At 34.6% G+C, this 27927-nt stretch overlaps 1 protein-coding gene across 1 annotated transcript; it reads right to left on the reverse strand.

Annotated features, from left to right (window-relative positions):
- Positions 1-622: 622 nt before the first annotated feature.
- LOC137396627 (uncharacterized) lies at positions 623-26716 on the reverse strand. The gene is made up of 10 exons (XM_068082946.1): positions 26669-26716; positions 24067-24179; positions 21630-21755; positions 17877-18210; positions 17372-17502; positions 15812-15925; positions 13990-14220; positions 2999-3231; positions 1055-1255; positions 623-929 (listed from the first exon to the last, which is right to left on the reverse strand). The coding sequence occupies exons 2-10, from the start codon at positions 24172-24174 to the stop codon at positions 623-625; spliced, it is 1785 nt and encodes a 594-aa protein (XP_067939047.1). The 5' UTR covers positions 24175-24179; positions 26669-26716.
- Between the last annotated feature and the right edge of the window lie 1211 nt (positions 26717-27927).

Genomic DNA, 27927 nt, shown 5'->3' on the forward strand with positions numbered 1-27927 from the left:
ACATCATATGTAGGCTAGGTTGTCAAACTCATAAGCAAACTACACGATGTACACAGAAATGTATGTAGTTATCAGCACTCTCCAAAAGAGAATGCAACTCTCAATTATCAATTATGGGATGTACATGTAAATATGAAGTAACACATTTTGAAAGTGTTGAAGTTTTAACCAAAATATTTTCTGCCGGCTGTTTTCTTTGCATAAGCTCTGCATATGAAATATACTTAGAGAGTTATACGCAAAAGTTATGTGCAGTGAAAAGGTATATGAATAAATACCTATATGGTTTATATGCATTTACATAAGTATACATAGAGAGAAAACATTTGTTGTTATGGATTAATCGTTAATAGAGAATAAATTTTTAGCGTGATGGTGCTGCAAACAATTATTATTTGTTAAAGAAATAAGAAAAAAATTAAAATAGCAAAGATATACGCAAGAATATATAAATAATTTTTTTACCTATCTCATTTATAACATTTTAACACGCATTCCATAATAAACAAATACTACTGCCAAACTATGCAACACCAAAGCCTCTAGATTAATTGAACATAATGAGCTAATTTTTTGTAATTGTCTGCACAGATAAAAAATGGATTCAATTTGTGCAGTGTCATCATCCTCCTCTTCGTTGTAGCTGACGTTGTTGTAGTCTTTGTCTTCTTTGTCGTCGTCGTTGTCGCCATCGATGTCGCCGTTGTCGCCGTCGTTGTCGCCATCGTCGTCGTTGTCGACGTCGTTTTTCAGCATCTTTATCCTCATTGTCGTAATTTTCTTCATTGTCATCATCGTCGTCATCGTCGTCATCGTCGTCATGGTCATCATCATTGTCATCGTTGTCATCGCCGTTATTGTCATCATTATTGTTATTGCTGTCATTGCTGTCATTGTCGTCACTGTCTTCATCGTCATGAGGCGTCTGTCTAAAATAGAAATACTGGTGAGTTGTCACTGGTTCTCATAACAAGCCGGTTCCAATAAAATCATGATAACATATTGATAGGAGGGAGTGTTAAAATTGCTGTAAAAATGATAAAATTTTACTCACATTTTGTCTCTAATTGGTCCAACTTCACGGAATTCATTGTCAACGTAAAAGTGATCATCCGTGTCTAAACCTTTTTCTTGGTCACCAAAGCCTATTAATGGAATTGGCTCGCACACTAAGTTATTCAAAGGGTTTACTGCTTGGTTAGGTTGTTCTCTATCTTTGTCATTATGTCCTTCTGCACCGACATTGTCAATTAACCTGTGAAATTCAAATATTGTAAAACACTGTACTTCAATAGTTTAACAAATTTCTTCTTCAAATCTCAACTGCAAGACTCACAAGGAAACATGGCAAAAAAAGTTTGTAAAAATTAAATTGATTTTTACAAAGTAATTCATTACTGTTAGCCATGATTTATTATTCATTGTTTACTTTGTTATTCTAATCATTGAGCAGGGAGCCACAGCAAAACAAAAATAAGTAATTAATTTAGCTCTTAGCTAATTACCAAAAAATCACGACAGGTTTTATCACAAGTGGTTTTCCTACATAAAAGTTTTTTCATAGTTTGTTGATAAATTATTTTTTGATCGATCAACTTATTTTGTTTACTGTTATCATTGATGTGTCGATAGTTCTTTTAAACTCATAGTAAAGTTTAAATGACAAGCAACTGTTAAAACCTGCCACAAATATTTATGGTTTTAGGAAGCAGAGGAGAACAATAATCACCTATATCCTCACCAGCCATTGCACTTAGAGAGGGTGTGAAATTCTTTATTTCAGTTTTCTGTCTTTTACTGTAGATAATTAGTAATGTATAACAAGCTAATAGTACTTCCTCTATCGGATCTCATACCAAATTCCAGAGGAAGCCGGTCAAGATAGGATTATGGTCAGATGAGCGAATTACAGGAAGTAATTTTATCACTAACAATAATAACTCTCCTTATTCACTGCAACTCACTTAAAGCACTTTGTTACTCAACATGTTTTTAAACACTTTATAAATTACAATTTTAGGAAAAGGTCAGGACTGTGGCTAATGAGTAATATTTGCTTACAAAGTATTGCATCAATTGTTGTGTGAAATAGGTTTTAGAAAAGTTGAAAATCCTTGAAATAGAGATTAATAAACTGATGGTTAATAACTTGTCTTTTTATCAGTTGTAATACGTTCTCTTTTTCTTGTGTTCATTAGACAGTTTTCAAGGTAAAGAACTTTTAAGAAACACAACTATCAAGTACTATTACGGAAACACTTGCTGAGAAATTTCTTTGCACCAGAGTATGCAAGATATTTATCTATTTTATGTATTTGATTCATTTTGTTTAATTATTAATAAAAAGTGTTTTAAGATTACTGTACCCCAAAATAGGCACATACTAATATTGTATAGTAAATGAATTGAGTAAATGAGTTGGAACTATTGTGTTGCGACTGCTTGATATTGTTTCTTAATACACATTTAAAAGTCATTTTAACGCAATAATATGGTATAGGCCCATTTATGATGTTTTGTTTTGACCAATGCAATATATTTATTTTTATTTACAACAAAGTAACACAATGCATCACTTTTTACCTGACCTATTTAGTACACAAGGCAGTTGGATTGCTATGAGAGTTTTAGCAAAACATTTTTCTTACTTGGCATGCCGAGTCATACTATAAGTGCCGCTCTGACTAATTCTTGTAACAACAACACTTGATTGACAGAGTTAGGTAAATTTTAATTTATGTGCTCAGTTCAGTATACTTATGGACTCAATATTCTAAAAATATAAGGAGGACTTTCTATTCCTCTTTTTTGCATGCTAAAAATTAATTTTCATAAAGTTTTAAAAAGGCAAAAGTTATAGCCCTGTCTGATAAGATATGCAAACTTCCAATGTAAAGATGTGTGCATAAAAGTGAGTTTTGGTTGACTTGATAAGATTATAACTAGAAAACGACTGTTTAGAATTATTTTCATTGCATTTTTCTTTTATGTAACAAACCTGTTGAGACTCTGACAAACTCCATGGTATTCCAGATTGTGATTGGTCTGATTATTTTCTTCCTTAGTTCGCTCGATTTTAACATCACAATCATATCTACCTCTTTTGTGGCCATCATCATTACCATCCCTACCACCACCAATCCCATCATTGCAAGTAGCTCCAGCAGCAACCCTAGATGGTGGACATGTAAGAGTACTGCAACTTTTCCTGAATGTATGTTGTTTGGTTTTCTACAAAATTATTTATATCACTTTGGCCCTGATGTTTATCAATGTTATCAAAGTCATTTTTGCTGCCAGAAGGTTGCTGTCCTGAAAGCTTATGAAAAATGTTTAACAACTGAGTAAAAGTAGAGTATTTCTATACTTTGCAACTTACAAATATGCTCTTATATTAGCCAAACCAGTTTAAAGTATACAAATGATAATTAGGTTTAGTTCTGGTTAAATATGTTAACCAGAGCAAAAAACTAGTTCAATCTATGACAAAAATGGTTTATGATATTTTTCCTCGACTTGCTAACACTTACAAATTCACAATTCCCAAAAATCTGCTATCAGCGATATTTGTGTCTAGTAGCAGTGTTAGTTTACTAGCGTTAAAATAATGCCTGATGCCACTGACATAACTCAACCAACCTCATTTTAGACAAAAGCATTAAGCGGGCCATATATGTTACTTGTTAGATTTAGAGCTAGCAAAAACTAGATTGAAAGCATGTAGAAAGTTTTTTACTTGATATTAATTTTATTTTCTATTTTTCCATGTTGTGTAAAAACATGACATATTCATATAGAAAATAGTATATGTTTATTGCATCATGCAATTTCACAGTTTTACCAGATAAATGAGTAATAACGCCTTCGCATACTACATGTAGCTACCAACTGGCAAAAGACGCTTCTAGAAACTTTTATAAGCCCACTAAAAATTGTATTGCACTTATTCTTACAAAAATAAAAATTTTCAAATTGGTTACATCTAAATCTCCAAAACTAACATAAAAATTAAATTTCTTAAGCAGTAGGAAGTACTTTTAAACTCATTCAAGTTTACAACTGGTAAAACGCAACTTTCAATGACACTTTATAAACTGATAAAGACGTCTCAAATGTGCAGTCATAAACCAATTATCTTGAATTTAGTTTTGGTTATGTGACACAGTTGTATGATGCAGACCTATTTGCACTACAAAATAATGTAAATGATATTGCACAGTCAAACTATAATCAACAATAATACTCTTCTGACCAAACTATTATTCAAAAAAGAAGTGCTATTAATTGTCAAAGAAGTTTCAAACTAAAAATCAACTCAATCAGTAAAAAAACTTGAGAATGAAAGAGTGTTGGCATATTACCCAGCAAGCCTCCTCTAATTTTTGTGACTTTAATAGCCATTACACGCTAAAGCAAGTGAGCAAAGTGAATTCAAAGCAAACCATCAGCGCTAGTGAAGCAGCGAAAACTAAGCTTTTCAGCTTTACCAGCTTCTTTTTATTACAACTACTACGAAGAAACAATTCAACATGAAATACAAACCATCTTTAAACTTCTTTTTTCATTTAAAGCGTATGTTGCTAAAAAAGTCTAGTCAAACCAGAAAATATCTTTTTATACCATATAATTAGCAAAACACATTTTCACAAGTTTGAAGTTTGTGATTACCCGTTTAGATCATGATTAGTTTATGCTCAGGTTTATTAGTTTATGATTACCAGCTATTCCTAGATCGCTCAGATCTGTTATGTTTAATCATTGCTTTTGAGTCACGGCTATTATCGCTTAGTTAATTTTCAATATCCTTCTAGTGTTAAGTAGATACTAAAGTAAGTCTTTAATTTATTACTGTTAAGTAAATAATTAGATTATTTAATTTATTATTAAACTACTATAATTATTTTATTATTTATTTAATGTAGATTTCCACAGTTTAAACTGCTTTGTTAATATTATTGATTTGCATTACCACATCATACTGATTATTAAACTTGGTTAAAGTTATATTTTTAATTAATCACACTATAGAACAAACATCATTACTATTGTACAAGTTCTGCGACTACCCGTACGGCTCCGGGATATTAAGACTAAAGAGGTTTTTTGTAGTGAGCCACATCAGCGAGGATGCCATTTTGAGAATACCATTTTTGATGGCCCACCAGTGCACCATAAAATTCTAACAGCCCGTGTTCTTTGTAAATGGCCACCCTCTGACCTGTACAGACGGACACAGTCAGCCGCCATTCAGCAAAGTTCATGTGGTGCCTGGTCTGGCAGTACTGGCCAGGAATGAAATGGTCGTTTGATGTCATGTAACCACAATGAACTGCTGCCTGTTAAGAGTGATCAAAGGTTGCCTAGGTGAGCTGCTGTTGGCTACTAGCTTGAGCTTGCTGGTGCCAAAAGGAAATGTAGTTACAATGTGCCTCAACTTCATTGAACATTCTCTAAACCTCAAAACCTGCTCCATGGTTGGCGCTTATATGAGAGTGACGGACCACCAGGTAAATGACGAGCCACCTGTCTCCAACTCGGGTGTCGCACCTCTGAGTGAGAATACGCCAAATGCAGAGGTGTCAGCCTGAGGAACATGTTCACAATTGCAAAGGAAAACTTCACAAAACTGGGACAGGCCGAAAAATTGGCACAGCTGCTGACGCTTTATCAAAACATCTTCAGCACTCGCGACTGAGATGTAGGACATATTATTAAGCTGAAGCATTCTATTTCAATGAAGGAGGGGACCAGATCCATTCAACAGGCTCCCCATCAGCTTGAACCCAAAAAGGGGACATAGGCGGAGCCTCAATTTCAAGAACTACTGAGCAAAGAACTAATTGATCCGGTTGAATGCGCCTAGAGGTCTCTGGTGGTGTTGGTCCAGAAGGATGGCAGAAGACAATTCTGTGTCAACTAATGACAGTTGAATGCCATTACTGAACAGTGTGCTTACCATTATTTTGGTGAACAACCAAACAACAGCACCTCTATTTCTTTGGAGTTCAACAGACTTCATACATCGTCCAGCAGCAGGTATTTTAGTACTCTGAACCTGGTCAATGGTCTGGACCTGCCTGGCAAAGTCCCTTGAGCACTAATTCACAGGAGAAAGCGTGTTCTCACCCGTAGTGTAAAAGTGTTTGATATTTGGTTTTACCTCTGTGCTAGCGACCTTCTAGCTGTTGATGAAGCATGTACTACATGGCTTGCATTAGAAAACGCTTTTGCTCTACCCGAATGACATCATCGTCATTGCTTCCAATTCAGATATGCGGCCTCCTTTCGAACTTTGGTGTCGCACATCTGAGTGAAAATATGCTGAATGCAGAAGTGTCAGCCTAACTGATGGACATGTTGACAATTGCAAAGGAAAAATGCATAAAACCGGGGCAGGCTGAAAGACTGGCATAGCTGCTGACACATTATCAAAACATCTTCAGCACTCTCGATTGAGATGTGGAACAAACTTTTCAGCTGGAGCATTTTATTTTAAGGAACAAAGGGACCAGACCCATCCAACAGGTTTCCCAGCAGTTTGAACCCAACAATGAGATGGAGTCTGAGCGTCAATTTGAAGAACTAATGCGCAAAGAACGCATCAAGCCGGCTACATTCGCCAATAAGTCTTCGGTGGTGTTGGTCCACAAGGATGGCAGAAGGCAGTTCTGTGTCAACTAATTAGAGTTTTAATGCCGTCACTGAACAGTATGCTTACCACTTTTTTGGTGAACAAAAGAACAACAACAACTCCCCTTTTTTAGATTTCAACAGTCTTCATGCATTATCTAACAGCAAGTACTTCACTACACTGAACCTAGACAGCGACTACTGGAAAAGTGCCCATGAACAAAAATTCACAAGAGAAGGCGGCATTTGCTAGTCGTTCTTGCCTTTAAAAGTAGAGGGTTTGCTATTTGGTTTTACCTCTGTGCTAGCAAACTTTTAGATGTTGATGAAGCATGTACTACATGGCTTGCATTAGAAAACATTACTGCTTTACCTGGATGACATTATCTTCATAGCTTCCGATTCAGACACCTGTCTACTGCAGTCGCAAAATGTTTTTCAACATCTAAAGGAAGTTGGGCTAAAACTGAAACCCTTCAAATGCAAGCTGCTCTAGTCACAGGCTCATTACTTAAGCTTTGTGGTTAGCAAAAAGAGGGTGGTTACTGAGTGAGAGAGGAAATGGGCAGTCTTGTAGTGGTTGACCCACACATGACTCAGAAAGTTACAAGGTTTTTAGGGTACTGTAGGTAACCACCAGCAGTACATTCCCAGCTTTGCTACTACAGCAGAGCTTTTACACCGGCTGACTGGAAAAATAAGAGTGGACATGAGGCAAAAAAGAATAGAAAACCTTTGAACAGTTAAAGGAACACCTAATGTCAGTCCATGTACTTGGCTACCCTGATTTGAGCCAGCCATATATCCTGTATACAAATGCCACCGGCTGCAGAGTAGGAATCATGCTTTTACAAGTACAGAAAAGAACTGAGAGGGTGATCGCGCTCTTTAGCAAAACTATGGTATTTGCTGAAAGGATTTACTGTGGGACCCGGAAAAAGTTGCTTGCTGTGGTAAAGGCCCCAAAGCATTTTCGGTGTTTATTGTATGGTCAACTGTTCCTCCTACACACAGATTGCACTTCACTCCAATTCCTCATTGAAGCAGTGTTAAGTTGTTTGTAGTATATATCATATATAAGGCAAGTGAGAGTTCAGGATGTGTATGTGGGTTTGTTTGATTGACTAAACCACAACTGAACACAACATACTAACAGCTGTGCTGGCTAATGAGTAGACCATAGCTATCCAGAATAATAACCTAGCTATTTTAGCTAATAAACCAGCAATGGAGGATAAAATATTTCTAACATATAGCTGTTTCTGAAAACAAGACAAATAAACGAGTAACAGCAAAAATAAATTAGCAACTTTACCGATTACAATAAGCAGGAATGCATATTACACATTATCTAAACTGGTGTAAATATAAACTGACTGCTGCGCTAAAAACTTTCCATAGACACAATGTTTATGGTAAACATCTAGTCATAAATATTTTCCACTATTGGTCTATTGGTTTTGAAACTCTTCCACTTCTGGTGACAGTACTGGAGCCACACGGAGCACTACTTTTCCTCCAAACCACCAACCGCAACCTCATGTGATATGTTCGAAACCGGCACTGTCTCAGCCAACCGTTCAGTGCTAGGCGTTCTAAATGAGGTTGTTCTATGTATGTGGAGATAACTGGGTTGTGTGCAACTTGACTTCGCAGCTGTGGAAGCAATTATTTTTGTTCTAAGAAATAACCGGTTTCTCCTGAAAACTCTGCCATCATCTAATTGTACTATAAATCTGCATGGAGTGTCAGCAAGTTTTGTAACTTCTCCTTCAACCCAATTCCTGTGTCCCAGTTTTACCTACACTTGTGCCCTCAATAAAATTATGAGGCATGCTATTTGTGATGTTACCAAACTCAGACTGCGCTTGTCGTTTTCTTAACACTTCAACTACTTTATCTGTGTTGATATACCGTGATTTCAGTTGTTTAGGTATGATGTGCAGTGTTGATCTTATGTTTCTATCTTGTAGTGAGACTAAAGGAGCTGAGAGGCCATCACCTAGTAGTGTAGCTCTAAGTACACTTAGGACATTATAAAGTGTTTGACTAGACTGATGTGCTTCAATTAGACTGGTCTTTACCCTCTGTATCATGCGCTAAGCCAATCCATTTGATCTAGAAAAATGTAGACTAACAGTTATATGGCTGACAGCATAAGCTTCAATAAAAGATTTGAACTCAAATGAGGTAAAGTGTGATGCATTGTTCAAAAGCTGTTGTTTTAGCAATTCAATTATCTGCTTGCACGTGGAACTTTTAAGTTCATGGCAAGCGGGCCATCTTGAATATCTATCTACAGTAACCAAGTATTCAATGCTTGCTAGCTGGAAATTGTTGATGCTGGGGTAGCCAGGAATGTTGTATGGTTCAAGTGTGGCCTTATTGTTTGCTTTAGCATTCTCTTTGCATGTCTCACAAGCATTAACTAAATCCGCAATATTGCCAATATAGCCTGGCCAGTATACTGAGTTTTTAGCTCTTTCAAAGCACTTATAAGTTACGAGGTGTCCTTTATGTATATCGTTAATAATGGTTCCCCTGAGAGATATTGGTACCACTAACTGACTGCCTTTTAGCGCAATATCATTATGTACAGTCAACTCCTGTCTCACGTTCCAAAATGCTTTTACAGGTTTTAAACATGAGCGCCTGTTTTCTGGCCAGCCATTTACTATGTATGATGTGAGCGTGTCTAAAGTAGGATCGTCTATGGTGGCTTTGATAAAGCGTTCACGGTGTGTTTGGTTTGACAAAATTTCAGTTGTTATAGCATGTATTTGTTGATAATACCTAATGACTAAGCTTACACTGTCTGGGCAGTAGTCATTGAGGTAAGCCCTAAACAAAGCATCAGCAATAAACATCATGCTGTCAGGTTTGTGAATCAGCTCACAATCATACAACTGAGTTCGAAGTTGCATTCTTTGTAACCTAGGTGTGAGGTCATTCAACTCTTACTTATTGATACCAAGCAATGACAAATGATCAGACTACATAACTTTTTTCTGACCCTAAATATATTGATGAAACCTAGTTAACCTAAATTGTATGGCTAGAAATTCCTTTTTTATTTGTGCGTAAGCTTTCTGGGCCCTAGTTAAACTGCAATTTGCAAACTCAACTGGCTGACCTTTTTGCAGAATGGTTGCTCCTATTTTATTTTGTGAGCTATCAACACCTAGTCTGATCGGCTGATCAGGATCAAACATTTTAAGTAGCTGACCGCTACTAAGTAATGACTTTATCTGTTAAAGTGACTTTTTTTGTTCAGCTTTCCAAAACTACTGAACATATTTTTTGTCAGATTTATAAAAGGAGCTGTAACCTCAGCCAAATTAGGGCAAAACTTGTTTAAGTATGTGGCTATGCCTAGCAACCTATGCAAATCTTATTGGCAGTTTGGAGTAGCCATATCAATAATAGCTTTGGTGTTTTGCGGGGTCAGGGCGTATAACTCCTTGTCCTGTTATGTGCCATAGGTGTTTGAGTTCTAGCTGTTCAATTCTACATTTTGTTAGATTAAGTTGGAGATTGACTTATCTGCACTTTTTCAACACTTTTTGAAGTATAGCATCATGATATGTTTTTGTAGGCAAATGAACTAACAAATCATTCACAAATGTTTCTACCCGGCATTATCAGAAAATATTTCGCTGACAGTTCTATGGAAAACTTCCAGAGCTGAACTTATTTCAAATGATATCCTAATAAATCTGTACCTTCCAAAAAGAGTTGCAAATGTTGTAAAAAAACTGATCCTACTGTCGAATTCAAAGTGCAAAAACCTCTGAGTTGCATTTAATGAAGAAACAACCCTCGTCTGCAATTATTTGGAAAACAATTCAAAATCTTCCTTGACTTTGAGGGCAAAGTAACTAGTAACTAGCACCTTTGATGGGTTTTATTTTTGTTGTTGCTTGCAGACTAGTCAAATGTCCTAAACAGCTTGTGACATTTGATCTAAAAATGTGAGTAGAGTAGTCACCTGGACATTTTCATCTTTAGCATTCTTTTCTGTTGCTGTCAAATAAAAGACAAACTGTTTTAACCACGTTGTCCCATTTCTGTTAGTGTGTCTCGGATTTTGAGGAGAGTACCTTGCCAGGAAATTTGGAGGTGGCTTAAGAAAACCGCTATTTGCCATTTCTGTAAACTTGCATTGTCACTGTATGGTGGGCGTAGTCTTAAAGTACTGAAATCATGTTAAGTTGTTTGTAGTATGTATCGTATATAAGGCAAGTGAGAGTTCAGGATGGGTGTGTGTGTATATTTGATTGACTAGACCACAACTGAACGCAAAATGTTAGCAGCTGTGCAGGCTAATGAGTCGACCATAGCTATCCAGAATAATAGCCTTGCTATTCAGGAGAATTAAATAGCAATACTAGATTATGGCTTTATAACAAGTAGATAGCCAAAGTGGTTAAAAATTTTAGTTGAGTTTTATTGAACCCTGTAAGTTCAAACCAGACTTCGCATAGGAAGGCTGATGGATTCAGTCAACAGACCTGTTGAAAATGCTGACAGTGTCGGCTCGTTAAGCTGAAAGATGAAAAACTGACTTGCAAGGAACTTGCCATGGAGAATCAGAAATATTTAAAAAGACTCAAAGAAAACCTATCAGCTGTGCCAGAGGTCGTCAGGACTGAACAAAAAAGGTTGATTGCATGGGCTCATTTGCTGCTGAAGCGGCTGTAGAGCCAACCCAGGATCAACCAAGGCCACCCTGAGACTTTGTTGCATGGCTCAGTGAAAATTCGAAAGGACACAGACAGAAAGATGGTCCGGATGCAAGCTGCTTGCCAAAAACTGGTGGCCAATATTTACAATGCCATTGCTAGAGCAGAGGAACTTATGTAGACTTAGTTAGAGCTGATAGAACCACAACTCTGGTAGCTACACCAAAATTGGCTGTTTCACAGACTTTGACTAAATCATGTATTGGAAGTTCAGATATCCCCTTATAGCCAGCTTTGGTGGTGAGCAGCATATCCACCACCTATTAGCTAGACAATATTATGGTAGACTCACACCCTTGCTCACTCTGGGGTAGGTAAGACAATCAGCCAACTTCTAATAGACCGGTATAAGCCAGGGATGACAGCCATGGTAAAGATACTAATCAAGAGCTGCGACGTTTGTCAAGCGGGGAAGCACAGTATCACAAAAAACAGCACTCCGTTGGCATGGACTCTATGCCAGTAGGCATGAACTCTATGAACTTTCTGCTCCTAGCAGGAGGTGGTCGAGAACCTAGTAAAACCAATGCCAGAGACATAGTGAAAGAAGTAAATTCTAGTGCTCACATATTGCTTCAAAAGATGGCAAGATGCCCTGGCTCCGGCCACGGTCAGGAGTTAGGGCATCTTTCTGGAGATGGAGGCCACGGCCTCTGGGTGGCCTCCAGGGCTATATAAAAAATTGTTTCCAACCCCAGTTAACCCGTATGGTTGATAATTACTGCTCTGACTCGGGTCTCCTACCAGAGACTTGGGAGTTTTAGCATTCGCCTCAATATCTTAGCTGTTCCCAATAGTGCACTTTTCTGCAACTCACGTGAGTTGATTGCTGTCGGTATCAGGGCAAGCCATAATTTATGCGCCAGTGTTATTGCGCACAGCGCCCAAATGACTACTGGTTTTACAGTTGTCCTAACATCCTAGCATTTTTCAATCTCTTCTACAAGAAAGAGATATTTTTCTACCTTTTCTTTTTCTTTGCTCGCCATATTGTAGTCATTGAGTACTGCTATATCTATTATAGAAACCCTCTTTTTCTCCTTGTCCACTAGCACTATTTCTTGTTGGTTTGCTGGGACGTGCTTGTCAGTCCGCATGTAAAAGTCCCAGACGATTTTAGCGCAGTCATTTTCGTTGACCTTACCAGGAGCTTCCCACCAGTTTTGTGGTGTATTAAGGCCACACTCATCACATAGACTTCTATACACAACACCTGCGACATGATTATGTCGCTCAGTGTATGCATTTCCTGCTAGCTGCTTGCATCCACTGATGATGTGTTGTATGGTCTCAGGTGCTTCTTTGCACAGTCTGTTTCTAGGACCGTCTCTAGCGTTATAGAGTTTTGTTTGGAGTTGCCTTGTTGGGAGCACTTGCTCCCGGGCTGCCATTAGTAGCGACTCTGTATTCACCGTTAGGCTTCCTTTTTTAGTCACATATATGTCTGAAGAAGATCGCCAACCTTATACAGATATATATATATATATATGTATATAAATGTGTATATATATATGTATATATATATATTTATTATATATATATATATATATACAAGTATATATATAATTATATATTTATATATAAATATATTTATATAAATAAATATATTTTTATACACTTGTGTATAATATAAGTAATATGAAATATAAGTAATATAGGTTACTCAAATATATATTTGCATTGGTGATACACAGAGAATCTTTTTTTGAGATTAAAGGGAGCTGGCAGTTTCATTTACAGTTTTGTAATTACTAGATCTATAAAATTTATTTCATTTATTTTTTTTGTTAAATATCTGTTTCATTTATTTAGTTTAAATTGTTTGATTATTATTAGTTTATTGTTATTGTTTTTGTAAAAATAAGTTGAATATGCTACTGTGTTTTAGGCTTACAAAGGTAAATTTGTGAATCACTGTTACCCGTTGATTAGTGTCCAAATTGTTATTGCAATAATTGTAGAAAACCATATTTCATTTAACACGTTAATTACTTTAAGTTTAAGCGTCTCTATTGTCTTATTGTTTCTATAATCTTTTGGAACTGCACAAGACACCTTTGTCATTACATGCATTTTTGAAGGATTTATGTTTTAATTTTCACACAATAAACTTTGTTTAAAATAACCAAGTTTTCAGATATTACCAATTGTATAAAATATTGGTGAATGATATGCCTTCTGAAAAATAATTAGAACAAGCAATGCACTATTATTCTACCTTTTGAGTGCAATGGAAATGACCCATGAAGCCTTATCAGCAACCTTAACATCTTAAAAACCCAACTTGGAATTTTCTTGGCTTTTTCAATGGTCAACTAAAGGCTAACATAAACTTTTGATCGAGTGTGGTGAAGAATAACGCCTAAACAGAGAAAACACAGCCGCGGAAGCTTTACGGGTTGACTAGTAATTGATTAAACTGCTAGGAAAAAACAGATAGAATAACTCAACACGTTTAATCTGTTAAACTTTCAAATATAGACAGATGATGACATTAAAGGCTTTCAAGCACTTATAGATTGCTATCCCTGCTAAAAAGTGGACGCATCATCACAAGAAAAACAATAAAACATTTTTAAAAGGGTTCTATTTAGCTTGTACTCCACATTCTATTTACCTGTGTTTCCCTGAAGTAAATTATCAACACTTCATATTTACTTGCAGGATAATGCCCACACATGGTATATGCTTGCAGCATATCGTTGTTGACGGAATGCTCTTCCTCCTCAACAGACCCTGATGGGACGACTGGACATTGCTTGTTGGTAATCTCTAGAAAAAGATTACAAACTGGTTCATTCCTGTTAACGGTTAATGACTGCTCCGAGTTGAGAAAAACGGGTAGAATCTGAAAAACATGCAACAGTGTTAGTTGCCTGAAAATTGTTCAGAAACTTTGTAAAAATAAAGCTGAGTGTTGATATAAATTGTTAGCTCTACAAACTAATGTTAAACTAAAGTTAGAATCAAGGTCAGACCAAGGTCAGGCTGAGGTTAGTTAGTAAAAGGTAAATATAGTAAAAAAGGGTGTTGCTTACAGAAAGTCAGTTCTACAAACTTGAGTTGCAAGTGTAGATTAAAGTTAATTTAACGCCAAACAAGATGAAATTTAGCTTAAACCAAAGGATTTTTTAGTTTATAATAATATTTTGATTTTTTATGAAATATGAAGTGCGGTGTAATATCAACATACATTTATACACTGTACATGCACATGTCATTTATTGTTGCATATGATTTACTAAAACACATTTCCTCGAAGCCGTTCTACCAATTTACTTACCTGGTCAGTCATTATTCACATGCTATGGAAGTAATTGTGTTATAATTTTCTACACCGCGTAATTTGTTTTAATGTGATTATTTACATACAAGATATAATAAATAATCTGATTCTGATCACTTGAGTATTTTGTAAAACTTCAAACAAACAAAAATGATATGAGTAGCATTAATATTTGTTTCACAATATTTATAATTCACTTGATAACATTTTTAGTTAGAGCTTCCGGCGTCAACAGTTACGTTAGTATGAAATGCAAGCTATGCAAGATGGTAACATTACAGTGCAATTATTCACAACTAAGCTAATTGAATACATATTGCAAAATGGAGAAGCAATTTCAAAGACTCACACTAAATTCAGCTGTTTGATGAACTTTGACAAGTTTTTGGTAGTAAGCATTATCTTCATCATTACGCTCTATTTTCTATGTAGTGAAAGTTATCATATATTCAAAACATTTTAAATCCATATATATTCACATACAAAAATTTTAACTATTTCTATTAATTTGTAAACGTATCTTCAAGCAAAAATATAGAGTTAATTTCGGTTGTGTACTTTTAATTAGAAATTGTTTGCATACAGAGTTTATTACCTTTTGGTAGCATTATGACATGTAGTATTGCTAATGTTTTATTTCCTGATTTTTGCTATTCTTACAATTTTAATAATTTTATTATCAATGTAGTTTAATTAGCATCGTAACTTTGTGCGCTTTCTATTTGCTATTATTGTCATTCTCCTTACCGATATTATCGTTATTATTGTGGATGTTATTATGAAAAATATTTTATTTTGTATAATTTTACCTTTACCATCAAAAACATCATTGTAATAGTTTTTATTGTTGAAAATATTTTTAAGGAAAACTGCTCAGAGATTTCTAAAATTGCAAAAATATGCTAGGAAGTGATAGCCTTTTCATGACATACAACCATTTGACTAATTTTTGTGAGCTAACAGGAAATTAGATTTGTCTGTTCTGTTTATTTGGCATTTTGTAATGTTCTTTTTCTGCAGTAGACCATAATAAAAATTTGAGGCAATATGGTAGGTTTTATACATAAAATATAGGCGAAGAAAGATTATCAATAAACATATTGAACCATTTTCATTACAGTTTTTGTTGATGGAGAAGTTGGGGATTGCATACCTCAGACACTGCCATTCTTTTGGGGTTATTCATTGAGGCAACTTGTGCGGTGTACAAAATTTCCATCTGCAGTCCCGTGAAAGCAAAGAGGATGTTTGAAGCAGAAAGAAATGTCTAAAATTATTACAAAATTTAACTCATATTAAAAAGACAAGACTGTATATTTAGTAAACCCTAATGAATTCTATAACTGTAGTGCATCTGACACAACTGGTCATTGCTAAAACATAATGCAATAAAAATGAAGTTTAAAAAAAACCCAAAGCTACACTCATAGTGGAATGCAAACATATTTTGTATTTGATAAACACATGCATAAAATTTTGCTTTTTATTCAAATATTTTATCGTATTTTAGAAGCCAAAAACATTGAACTATTTCTAAAAACTTTAAGCATGATGCTCGCGAGACCAAAAATTACACTATTGCTAATTGTTAGTTTTGCTAAAGTAAAAGTAATTCATCTCAAAACTGCAAGCATAAAATTATGGTGCGAGTTACAAGAAAGAACATATAAAGTGGTAAACGACATGGTGGTCGCAACATGAGTTAACAGGAAGGCGGTGAGGAGCAGCACAATACACTACAAAAAATACTATCTGTGAAGTTGGATTTGTGGCAATTTTATGGGAAAATTGCTGTGGGAAAAAATAGCCATAAGTGGGATTAAATATGCGAAAGCTATGAAAAGTTATAGGAAAGCATTTTCTAGGTTTACAAACTGAAGCAATGATAAATTTTGTACTCACAGTCATAGTAGCACAATTTTTAGTTCTAAGAATGAAGATGTTGACAATTGATGACCAGACCATAAAGATTGTTCATTGTTGAAAAATTATTAAAGAGTATAGGTACTGTACATGTGATACTAGAGCAGAATTTTTGAGAGTAACTCAAACACAGTAAGCAGGTTAGACTTGCAGATGAAAGAGTCATGGATGAGTTAAACATTTATTAGTAAGAGACAAAGATTTATGGCGAATCCGAGTTCAATTAAACTCAAGTTTATAAAAATCTAGAAGAAACATGAAAAGAAAAAAGAGAACTTGTTGAATGAGTGATTTGCGACAATTGAACCTGAGACATTTGAAACCTTTTAAGAATCGCAGTAAAACAAATTTTAGTATTTCATTTGTTTCAAATTTTAAAACTTCCTCATTTATTATTATTTTGATCCTTTTTGGGGAGGGGTATCTAACAATGCATTTTTAACAAAAAAAGGAAATTAAAATGCTAGAATTAGACATAACAAAGAATATGGAAGGGAAAGATTTAAAGAAAAAAATTATTTTAACAACCAATGATAAATTCAATCCTGAAATTCCACAGGTATAAAACTTTGTTTTAAACACAACTTTATACTATTTTCAATCTTTCGGCTAAAATTTTATTAGCTAGAATAATCTTTTTTGATTTTGAGTAACAAATCTGATAAATATTAGAATAAAGAATAAAATAATATTTTTAATAAATAGTATGAACTTCAAAACAAACCAATTTATTAGCAAAAATGTATTCCTTTTTTATGCTCGGTTATGTAAATATATAGAAGTTATTTACCTTAAAGCCTCCCATCTGCATGTTACAGAGTATGGTAAAAAAAAATGGCTGCTCGGACATCTCTTTGTCACACACGATCAATGGAAACAGCTTAATGAAAAGAACACAACCTCTGCACCACCAGTTTATTCCTGCAAGATAAATGACTAAGCATGATAAAACACAAATGCAAAAGACAATACGAACATTCATAATATCTTTTACCAATAGTGAAAGAGTGAACAAGTGTAAAAAAGTTTAATAAATTAGAGTGATGGCTGAATCCTTTGTATAGAGTGTAAGTTTTGGCATTATTTATTGTATTCTTATAATGTATTATATGTGTTTGTAACAGCTGTTTTTATAGAAAAACTGCTGTCACATCAGCTTTGTCTCTTCCTTTTATTGCATGTAGACTAAGATTTTGTTTTACAGTTCATACATAAATATATGGTGATCTGAAATTTATTTGGGGTAGATCAACTGTTGTAGAATTTTTTTCCAAAAGTGCAAGTAGCAGACAAACCTTTTTTACCAGTTCTATGGTTTTTGATTTTAAGAATGCTTTTCTCCCTTGGTTCTAGCGTTGAGCCGGCTCTTTTCACAGAAAACCTATCAACTGAATCGGGTGAATCAGGCCTTTCCGAGTGTTTCTTTTCATCAGCAGGCTGTTTGAAATAGAAAAAAAGATCATTCTTTGCATTAGGGTGTGATTCCTTTGCAGTCAAAGAATTTTCAGAGACGCGGTCTTTTTCCGATATGTCAACTTCTTCATCTTCAACCGGAATTACACCTGTATTGGTAAATTCTTCCTCTTCGTAGGCATCAGATGGTTGCGATGGAATGAAATCAGGCCTGCTCTGTGAAAATAAAAAAATTGTTGAGTATTATTATAATAGTAGTTCTTGAAAGTCATCATAATGCATTTAAAATTCACAAAAATAAATTGACAATAGCAGTATGAAAATTTTTACACTTGCTTCAAATACAATTAGTTTGCAGAAAACCTAAAGATTTGTCTTGAATCAGACCTTACAAAAATGATAGTAGTTTGAATAAGTTCTGATTTCAGAACCTTTCGAGCAGTTAGTTAAAACAGTTTTTATAACACTAATTTTAAAAATGCCCAATTAAGCGCTCCATAATGAGGCTGTATTTTCCCAATTTGCTGCAACAAATTGGGGCTGGCGTAATTTATATTTGCAGAATCCACTTTAATGGGTCTAGCAGCAAACTCAACAAGCAAATAATATAAATTGGGAATATACTATGTACATATCTTAGCTAGCATTTATTGATAGAATTAAAAAAAACCTTAATTTTTCATTTAAAAAAGATATAATGCTTTCTAAAGTCATTTTTTACCAAATAAAATAAATTAAAACACATAAATCTTTTGAAAAAAAAAAATCGAGAGGTATCATAATAACACAAGAATTTGTATAAAGAAGCAAATGTGCTTATAAAGTTGAATTCACAATTACTACTGCACAAGATTTTTGCTTTGAGGGCACTTTTATGTACTAAACTGGATAAGTTTAGAAGTAGGTATTTACCAAAGAGCAAATTAGCAGCTAAAGTGTATTACAGATTTTATTTATAAAATATTAATTAAATTGTTGTTGTACTTTATCATTTTGAATATTACAAAAATTGTAGTCCACTGTATTAAACAAAAATTATCCAAGACCACAGAAGCAATCATACTAAACTATGGATAAGTTATGACAGAGCATATAGGGTTTTAATGTTTGCCTAACTATCGGTCACACAAGAACGACTGAGTCAGGTGGTCAGCCAGAAAAAGTGCAAAGCAAATTACGCTGGCATTATAAGCCTCCAATGATATTGCCATACTTTTCAGCAGTTTCTCTTATCTTCGAGCAAGCTAAACTGCCTACATGTATCAAAACACAAACACGTTGCAAAAGATGTTCTGCTTCATTTCTTGATCAAGGGCAGTTGGCTATAATTTAGCGATTCGTCATAATCAACCAACATATTTATATGTGTATCTTCTTTGTCAAACCTTTTTTAGTTTTGATGACAAATGTTAATGAGAATTCAAATTTCTTCTTTTCATTTAATATTAAGCCAATTTATGACCTTGCTAGTAGAACACACACGAGTTTCTTTGAACACAAGCTTATATTATCAATAAGTAAAATTGGCTTTTACTGATAATGCAGAAAAGAGAGCTGCATTATTGTGGATTAATCAGTAAGTAGTAAGCAATTAAGCCTAAACCATGATAGTGTCATTGTCAACACAACAGAATGTGAGAGAGAAAAGGAAAAAAAGAGAGAGAAATAGAGAGAGAGTGAGAGAGAGAGAGATAGAGTGAGAGAGAGACGGATAGAGAAAGAGAGGGAGAAACAGAGACAAGGAGAGGTGGGAGGACAGAGGGATAGATTGAGATGGATTGAAATAGATTGGAATGGATTAAGACGGACTCAGATAAATTGGCATAAATAGAAAGATGGAAATTATGGTTGCTTCCAAAAAAATGTAAATATATGGAAAATTGAATTACTCTGTAACAATGGTAATAATAAAAAAGTAGAGCAACTATCGCAAAATCTTTAATCGAACGCCACCTCTATTTGAACACCACCTCCAATTGACTGCCACCCTGAGAGAAGGGTTGAAAGTAGACTGCCACTCTCCAATTAAACGCCCCCTCCATTTGACGGCCACTTTGATATCATTTTATCTTCATGAGCCCAAACATCAACTGATCAGTAGAAAAGGTTCACAAAGTTGTATTAATAATAAAGTTTTTATATCAATAACAATTAATTCTCTCATTGTCCATATCCCAAATTTTTTTTTGTTAAAACTTTGAAAACAACACCATAAAAATAATCAATAACGGTCTCAGGCTAGCTGTAGTAGTTCTCTGTTTAACTCGATATTTCTACTTCAAAGTAACTACTTTGAAGTAGAAATATCGCGTTCATCTACAATTATAAATTTAGACAATTTTTTATATATGTAGGCTAGCCTACATATATAAAAAATTGTCTAAATTTATAATAGCAGATGAACTTTCAAATCAACGCAATAGAGATAACTACTATCTCAGACTAATAGTTTCTTGTTTAACATGGTCCAAATGCTTTGAAGAACATGCATATAAGAACCAGTTTGCAGGTTTTGAATCAAATGTTACGTTTTGCGAGCAAACTTTCATACGATGCAACAGTGCAAAATGCAGCGCATGAAAGTTTTGCTTTGCCAAAAATTTGTTTGAACGCTAATACCGGCTAGTTCAACAATGCAAAAAAAAGTTAAGACTAAAAATAATTGTATATTGTATTGGACAACTAGAAGATGTTCGTTCCATCAAAAGCAACAGCCAGAACGCAGCTAGTCGAGCAAACAATGGAAATATTTTTGTTATAAAAATGTTGACTTTTGTTTTTGCGTGTAGTATAAGTATTGTTTGTTTATGCTACTTGTTCATGAATATAGTTGTATCATTTGATAGATTATCATTATATAAGTCAAATAAATACGCAGATTTATAGCATGTCATTTAATAGCATTCTTGCGACTATCTTAACACGGTCTACAATGGATCGATGCTGATGACTTTCGATTGCACATAAATCGATGAATTTCGATTGCACATAAAACGCTAGTTTTGGCTGCAATTTGGAGCAAACAAATCAGTGAGTGCAATGATTTTTAATGCAACACTGTTAAATATAGATATAAAATAAAAAATATGTCTTCAATTTAAGAATGAAAAAAAATTGAAAATGACAACAAATTGCTAAGAATTACACCGGCTGTAATATCATTGCAGGTCAATTGCCAGCAATAGATATCAACTGGTAGAGATATTTTTCAATTTTTTGATGTACATTTGTTAAAAGATCTTTAAAAAGTTGAAGGTAAGTTAGCAGATTTAATGCACCCAAAAGGTTTAATATCGCTCCACCAAAAAAGAGAGCAAATTATAGGTGACATTCACGCCGCCCTTAATAAGGCTAAATTTATCTTCTGAAAATTATGACGAGCCATTTGAAAAATACACCGCCAGATTTTAATTAAACGCTGCCTCCAATTGACTATCACAATAGAAAAATGGTTAAAAAATAGTGTACCTTGGTGGTCAAATAAAGGTTTTACGGCATATGGATTGAGTTTAAAAAAAATTAGGTATCATCTCTCTCTGTGTTTACTTTTAAAGAGAGCTAACAATAAATGCATTTTTTGCATATTCGCAGTGGAACTAACATTTTTTAAAAGCCATACAATAGTAAATTCATACCTCTTCCAGAGAGCGTTTGTTTCTTTTTCCAGACATCCACGAATCTGGCAGAAGATATCCTAGCAGACTCAAAAGCCATGTCAGTGGGAATGTGAAACACCAACAAGTGAAACACCACCAGTGACCCTGAGTGGTTAAAAACATATGATTATTAAATGCCGGATGTGAGACTGACCTTAAGACTACAAAGTGCCTAACAAATTGTTTTGAGAAGAAATTGACTAAAATAAAGTTTCTCGGTCATTATACATGCTCATAAAAGTGATCAGACTTAGCGACTCTCAATCTGAGATTGCTGTATAACTTTCAGAAGCTTTAAACTGTATCTTTCCTTTATTCATAGACTTTTGCTAGTTTTACTTTGCCAACTTAGAGATGTCAAGTTTTATGAGTTTTTTGCAAAATTAAGAAAACACGTTGTAACAAGTGGAGTTTTAATACACATCTCAGATGCATGCCTAAATAAAACATATGACAAAGTAAATAAATGATAAAGACATCATATATTTTGATTAATGAAGAAAATTAAATTTTGGTGTATATCAAATTTTAGTTGTAAGGATAAAAGCAAATTAGTAGAAGTAGACGTCAAATAAGTTAATATTTAAAGTAAGAAGCCTATGGTTGTATCTTAGAGAACCCTACCCAAATGTATGGCATAAGAAGGCAGCAAATGGATTTGAGTGAAAGCCAATGACGATGCCTAAACCATTAAACAGTCATTTTTGAAATGAGTGGCTGCAAGAGAGAGAATGAGAGAGAAATGTGGAGTAAAAAAGAGCAAAATAGCAAAAATAGAGTGCGAGAGTGAGTGAGAGAGGCAGTAAGCGGGAGAAAGTGGAACAGGGAAAGAAGGAAAGAAAGAGAGAAAGAGGGAAAGAGAGAGAGGGAAAGAGAAGAAAAAAGGGGAGAAAAAGAAAGAGAGAGAGAGGGAGAGAGAGAGAGAGAAAAAAGAGAGGGAGAGAAAGAGAGAGAGAGAGAGTGAGAGGGAAAGAGGGAGAGAGAGAGATTGTGAAAGATTAAGAGAAAGGATGAGAGAGTGTGAAATATTAAGAGACAGGGAGAGAGGGAAAGAGAGAGTGGGAAGGGGAGAGGGAAAGAGAGAGGGAGAATGAGATGGAGAGAAGCGAACGTGAGTGAGAGATTGAGAGCGAGAGAGAGTGAGACAGAGAGAGTGAGAGGAAAAGAGGAAGAGAGAGAGATTGTGAAAGATTAAGAGAAAGGATGAGAGAGTGTGAAATATTAAGAGACAGGGAGAGAGGGAAAGAGAGAGTAGGAAGGGGAGAGGGAAAAAGAGAGGGAGAAGGAGATGGAGAGAAGCGAACGTGAGTGAGAGATTGAGAGCGAGAGAGAGTGAGACAGAGAGAGTGAGAGGGAAAGAAGGAGAGAGAGAGATTGTGAAAGATTAAGAGAAATGATGAGAGAGTGTGAAATATTAAGAGACAGGGAGAGAGGGAAAGAGAGAGTGGGAAGGGGAGAGGGAAAAAGAGAGGGAGAAGGAGATGGAGAGAAGCGAACGTGAGTGAGAGATTGAGAGCGAAAGAGAGTGAGACAGAGAGAGTGAGAGGGAAAGAGGAAAAGAGAGAGATTGTGGAAGATTAAGAGAAAGGATGAGAGAGTGTGAAATATTAAGAGACAGGGAGAGAGGGAAAGAGAGAGTGGCAAGGGGAGAGGGAAAAATAGAGGGAGAAGGAGATGGAGAGAAGCGAATGTGAGTGAGAGATTGAGAGCAAGAGAGAGAGAGTGAGACGGAGAGAGTGAGAGGGAAAGAGGGAGAGAGAGAGAGATTGTGAAAGATTAAGATAAAGGGTGAGAGAGTGTGACATATTAAAAGACAGGGAGAGAGGGAAAGAGAGAGTGGGATGAGGAGAGGGAAAGAAAGAGGGAGAGGGAGAAGGAGGTGGAGAGAAGCGAACGTAAGTGAGCGAGAGAGCAATAAAGAGAGAGAAAGAGCGAGAAAGCGAGAGAGCCCGAAAGAACGAGAAAGATCATCAGATAGCAAGAGAGCTAGCGAGATAGAGCGAGAGAGTGATAGAGAGCAAGCGAGAGAGAGAAAGAGACAGAGAGAAAAAGAGGGCAAGCGATAGTGAACGAAAGTGGATGAGAGAGGGAGAGAACAAGAGAGAGCGAGCAAGAGAGAGCGAGCAAGAGAGAGCGAGAAAGCAAGCGGGAGAGAAAGATTGAGGATAAGGAGAAATGTCATCAGTGGAAGAGTTGAGTTACTCTGTAACAAAGTTAATGATAAAGTAGCAGAGCAACTATACGAATCGAATTATCATAAATAAGATATCATATATTAAATTTTAGTGCAAGAAAACCTGTTGTAGAGGTGAGATCCTATTTCTGTTTTTGATTTTTTTAAAAGGCTACAAATAAATGTGCATTTTCCCATATTAACATTTGAATTTAAACTTATTAGTCAGTATAGCTTTCATACCTCATTCAGGATGTGCTTGCTCTTTTCCCAAACGTCAATGCGTTTGGAAGTAGAGATTTTTGCAGACTCAAAATCCATACCAGTCAGTGCAAACTTATATCCCACCATTGACCCTAGGTGGTTAAAATGTACCATCATCAAATGCTGAAGACGGATATGGTTTTTTAATAACATTTGCTATACACATTGTTTTGAGCAAAAATGGCCTAAAGCAGTTTTTTACTAACACACATGTTATCTAGGAAAATTAAGGCTGTAAACCATCGCTCCAAGCAAATATCTGTTAAAATATGATATGGTCTCATAACTTCTGAAAACACTGCAAGTAACTTTAAAGATAAATTAAGTTAATACAAGTGGTTAATGTTGCTAATTTAAATGCTCAACAAAGAAAGGTTTACATTCAGGAATAAGTTGTACCCTAATATCACAAATTGTGAAATATATTTTTCGCAACCAAAAAGTTAACGAAACATTGTCTGCATATGATTAAATTTTGTAATGGTAAATAAAAGACGAACTCATTAGCCTGTGTAGGGGTAGTAATATAATAATGAAGTGTATTAGTGATGTTTAGACTTTAGTCTATAAACTTGGCTTTTATACCTAAGGTCCTATCATTCTTCTTATTATGACTTTGGCTACTAGTAATTTCAAATAGCACCCCAATATCTTTTCAAAAGTCTCAGAATAGAGTCACTCAGTAAAAATTTATAAAATTTTAATTCTGATAGCATTAATTTATTCTGAATTTATTTTGTAACATAACAGACGTAATTGCATAAAACAAAGCCAAAATGTTACACATGTGAATAGATTGTTTGGAGATTAATTGCTATTTTTCAGCATTGCTGCTAGATATTTTGCTTTAAAGCATTTATATACTTTTCTATAATTTCTATAATGATTTTCTACTATCTGCTTTTCTTACACTTCCATGACAAACTAAAATGTTGGTCAATGCAGGAGTCTGCTGTGTGCTCATTTGCATTTCAAAAATTTGAGTAATGGTGAGCTCACATTAGGTCCTAATTAATTGTATCAAAAAGTTTCAGCACATTTTCATCATTTTTCAATGCTTTTAGTGTTTGAGATTGTCTGACTGCCAGAGTGTTTTAAGATTACAATTGACAAAACTATATGCGGTTAAAACAATAAGATCAAGCGATAGCGTAATTATTTCATAAATGTTTATTGAAATATTACTAAAGAATTATTGTCAGTTAATCAAAAAATATAATTTTGCAGCATCTTGCAATAATATGCAAATTATCTATCATTTATTTACCTATATCTATATTTCTCAAAGTAAGTGTGTGGATCTGTCTGTAATTTGGGCTACAGCTAGTAAAATCTTGATATTAAAATTCCACGTTTTGATGGGTTTGAACTCAGGGCAAATACATCGGCAAGTTTCTTATCCAGATGATCTACTACTGAGCTAGAACAGCATATTGGTCAGAGTTGTTGTTTTATACCGCGTACCCCATGTACATGCTAATTAATTTATCATTGCGCCCACGCGATATGATGTCTCTGTTCAGAAATACTTTGGGTCCTAAATATATGCAATGGGATGTTTCTTCATTTTTTTTGTTAGAGCAAATTTGTTCGGCCCGCGATATCAACAAAAGTTAATCCCGAACTGGAAATTTGGCTATTGGTGTACCAATTCTAAACATGATTAAAAGATACACGTTGCTGAACTTATCATGGCAAGTTATCCGTATTTGTTATCCAGTATATCTGACCTCTACTATAATAAACATGATTTGCTAAAGTAAATGATAAAACTTCTGTTAAAATTTTGAAGTTTAATAAAATACCTACTAAAACTTCCTTCAAGTGCGCGTTTATTAAACTATTCATTTGAGTTACATTCAGCGTTTAGATTGCACGTCTGTCTCAAACGTAACAACTCTGTACGTATTACATTGCAATGTTCTATCTTGCAAATCATAACCATAAAATTCACTAAAGTCCTTATAGGTACCTATAGTTACCAAGGTTAACATAGTATTTTGCTACTATTGTCAATGATGATGATTTTTACTAGGAGGTGATTACATTGGATAATGATGATGGGTTTCTATACCACTCTAGATGTATGTCTATAGCGTATAATATTTTTGCATGCCAATTTTCAGATGCCAACACTGAAATGAACTGAAATCATATAATTGTATACCAAACAATTTTTGGAATGTAATCATAGCGAAATAAACTATATTTAGCCCTTACTCTCTTATGAGTTCACATGCACACCTTTAAATTTTTATTTCTTTTCTAATTTATTTAAATGAAACACTTCTCTCAAGTTATGAAATTGTAAACTTACAGTTATTCAAAAACTTTTACAGTTGTTTTATTTATTTATAACTTAATTGTCCTACAAAAAAAACTTTTCCTCATGATATAAAATTTTAAAGTTACAGTTGTTCAAAAAAGTTTAAAACTTTTACAGTTGTTTTTATTTTCTTTTTAACTTTATTTCAATTACACGACACACTTATCTCTTGATATGTAGTTTAAGAGTTAGAATGGCAAATGTTGTTATATGTTAAATACAAATCAGTTTTCTGGCCAAAGACTTTCTTATTACCTGGGCAACGCCGGGTAGCACAGCTAGTAATATTACCAAATGCAACCAGAATCTGCCTCCTAAAAGCAGTTTCCTTTGCAGAATGAATTAACACCTGGTCTTTATTGTAACTGAACCTATAAAAGTGCAAACATTTCTCGTGCAAGTTTCTCTTCCGTGCTCATTTACTCTTTTAAAGCAAAGCAATCATTGGCCAGTAGGCCAAAATCTCCAAATAATTGGTATGAAATTAGTTGATATGCACACAGCTTGAGAATGAAGATTGTCCTAACTATTAAATAAAGCAACATCATGTAGCAGCAGCGTCAGAGCTGAGCCCAAGTTGGTTACATCAGCTGCACTGTTTTCTGCTCGTAAAACTGTGTTACCATCAATTTGACTTCAAACTAGATAATAAAGCTACTGAAGGAATTTTTTAAGTTGTAGGAAAAATGCAGATTATAAAACCAGGGATACTTACAGTTATAAAGTGTTTTTTATAATATTCTTCACAATATATAACTGTGTTTTTAAAGCTTTTTAAAATAACAATTATTAAAAATGCGAAATTTAAAAAATTTTTAATGACAGGATTTCTAAAAAGTGAATGAAGGTTGTGCTAAAATATTTTACTTTCTTTAGTAGGCAAGGTTTTGGGTATAAAGATATTGTGCCACTCTTCCTCTTTTGCATTCAGTATACAGTTAAATGTTAATGAGCCAATTTAGCTCAGCTTAATGCTAATTTATTGGCTGCCGAGCATTTTTCAATGATTCTCATCTTACTAGCTGGGTTAGTGTAAAACCAACAGTGACTGTCACTATCACAAAAACCTAAGAGTAATTAATAGCTTTGTCCAATTGGATTTCTTTGTAAGTGGAAAAAAGTGTTTATCTGAATTTCTAATAAGCTCACTAATGTGGACCTTGGATGATAGAGCTTTTTGGTAGTTCTGTTTAATAGGAACACTAGTTGAAGTAGTATTTATTGCGAGTAGTAGGCTTCGCTTTTTATGCTGTTGAATTTCTTGATAATGAAGTGAGACAATGAAAATGACGCTTAGTAATTGTTAACCTAGTATTTAAATACATTGTTAGACCCATTCATTCACTTAAAGCTATTGATTGAAATACTATTGCAATCAATAAGCATAAAAGTAAATTGTTTATGAAATAAACTAGTGAACTGTGAATACTATTTCTTTTGAAATAATGTTTAAGCTCTCATAAAAATGTTGCAGCATTGCTAGACCATACCAATATTGGCTTGAAGTTATAAAA

Source organism: Watersipora subatra, chromosome 5 (genome assembly GCF_963576615.1).
Source record: "Watersipora subatra chromosome 5, tzWatSuba1.1, whole genome shotgun sequence".
Lineage (NCBI taxonomy): Eukaryota > Metazoa > Bryozoa > Gymnolaemata > Cheilostomatida > Watersiporidae > Watersipora > Watersipora subatra.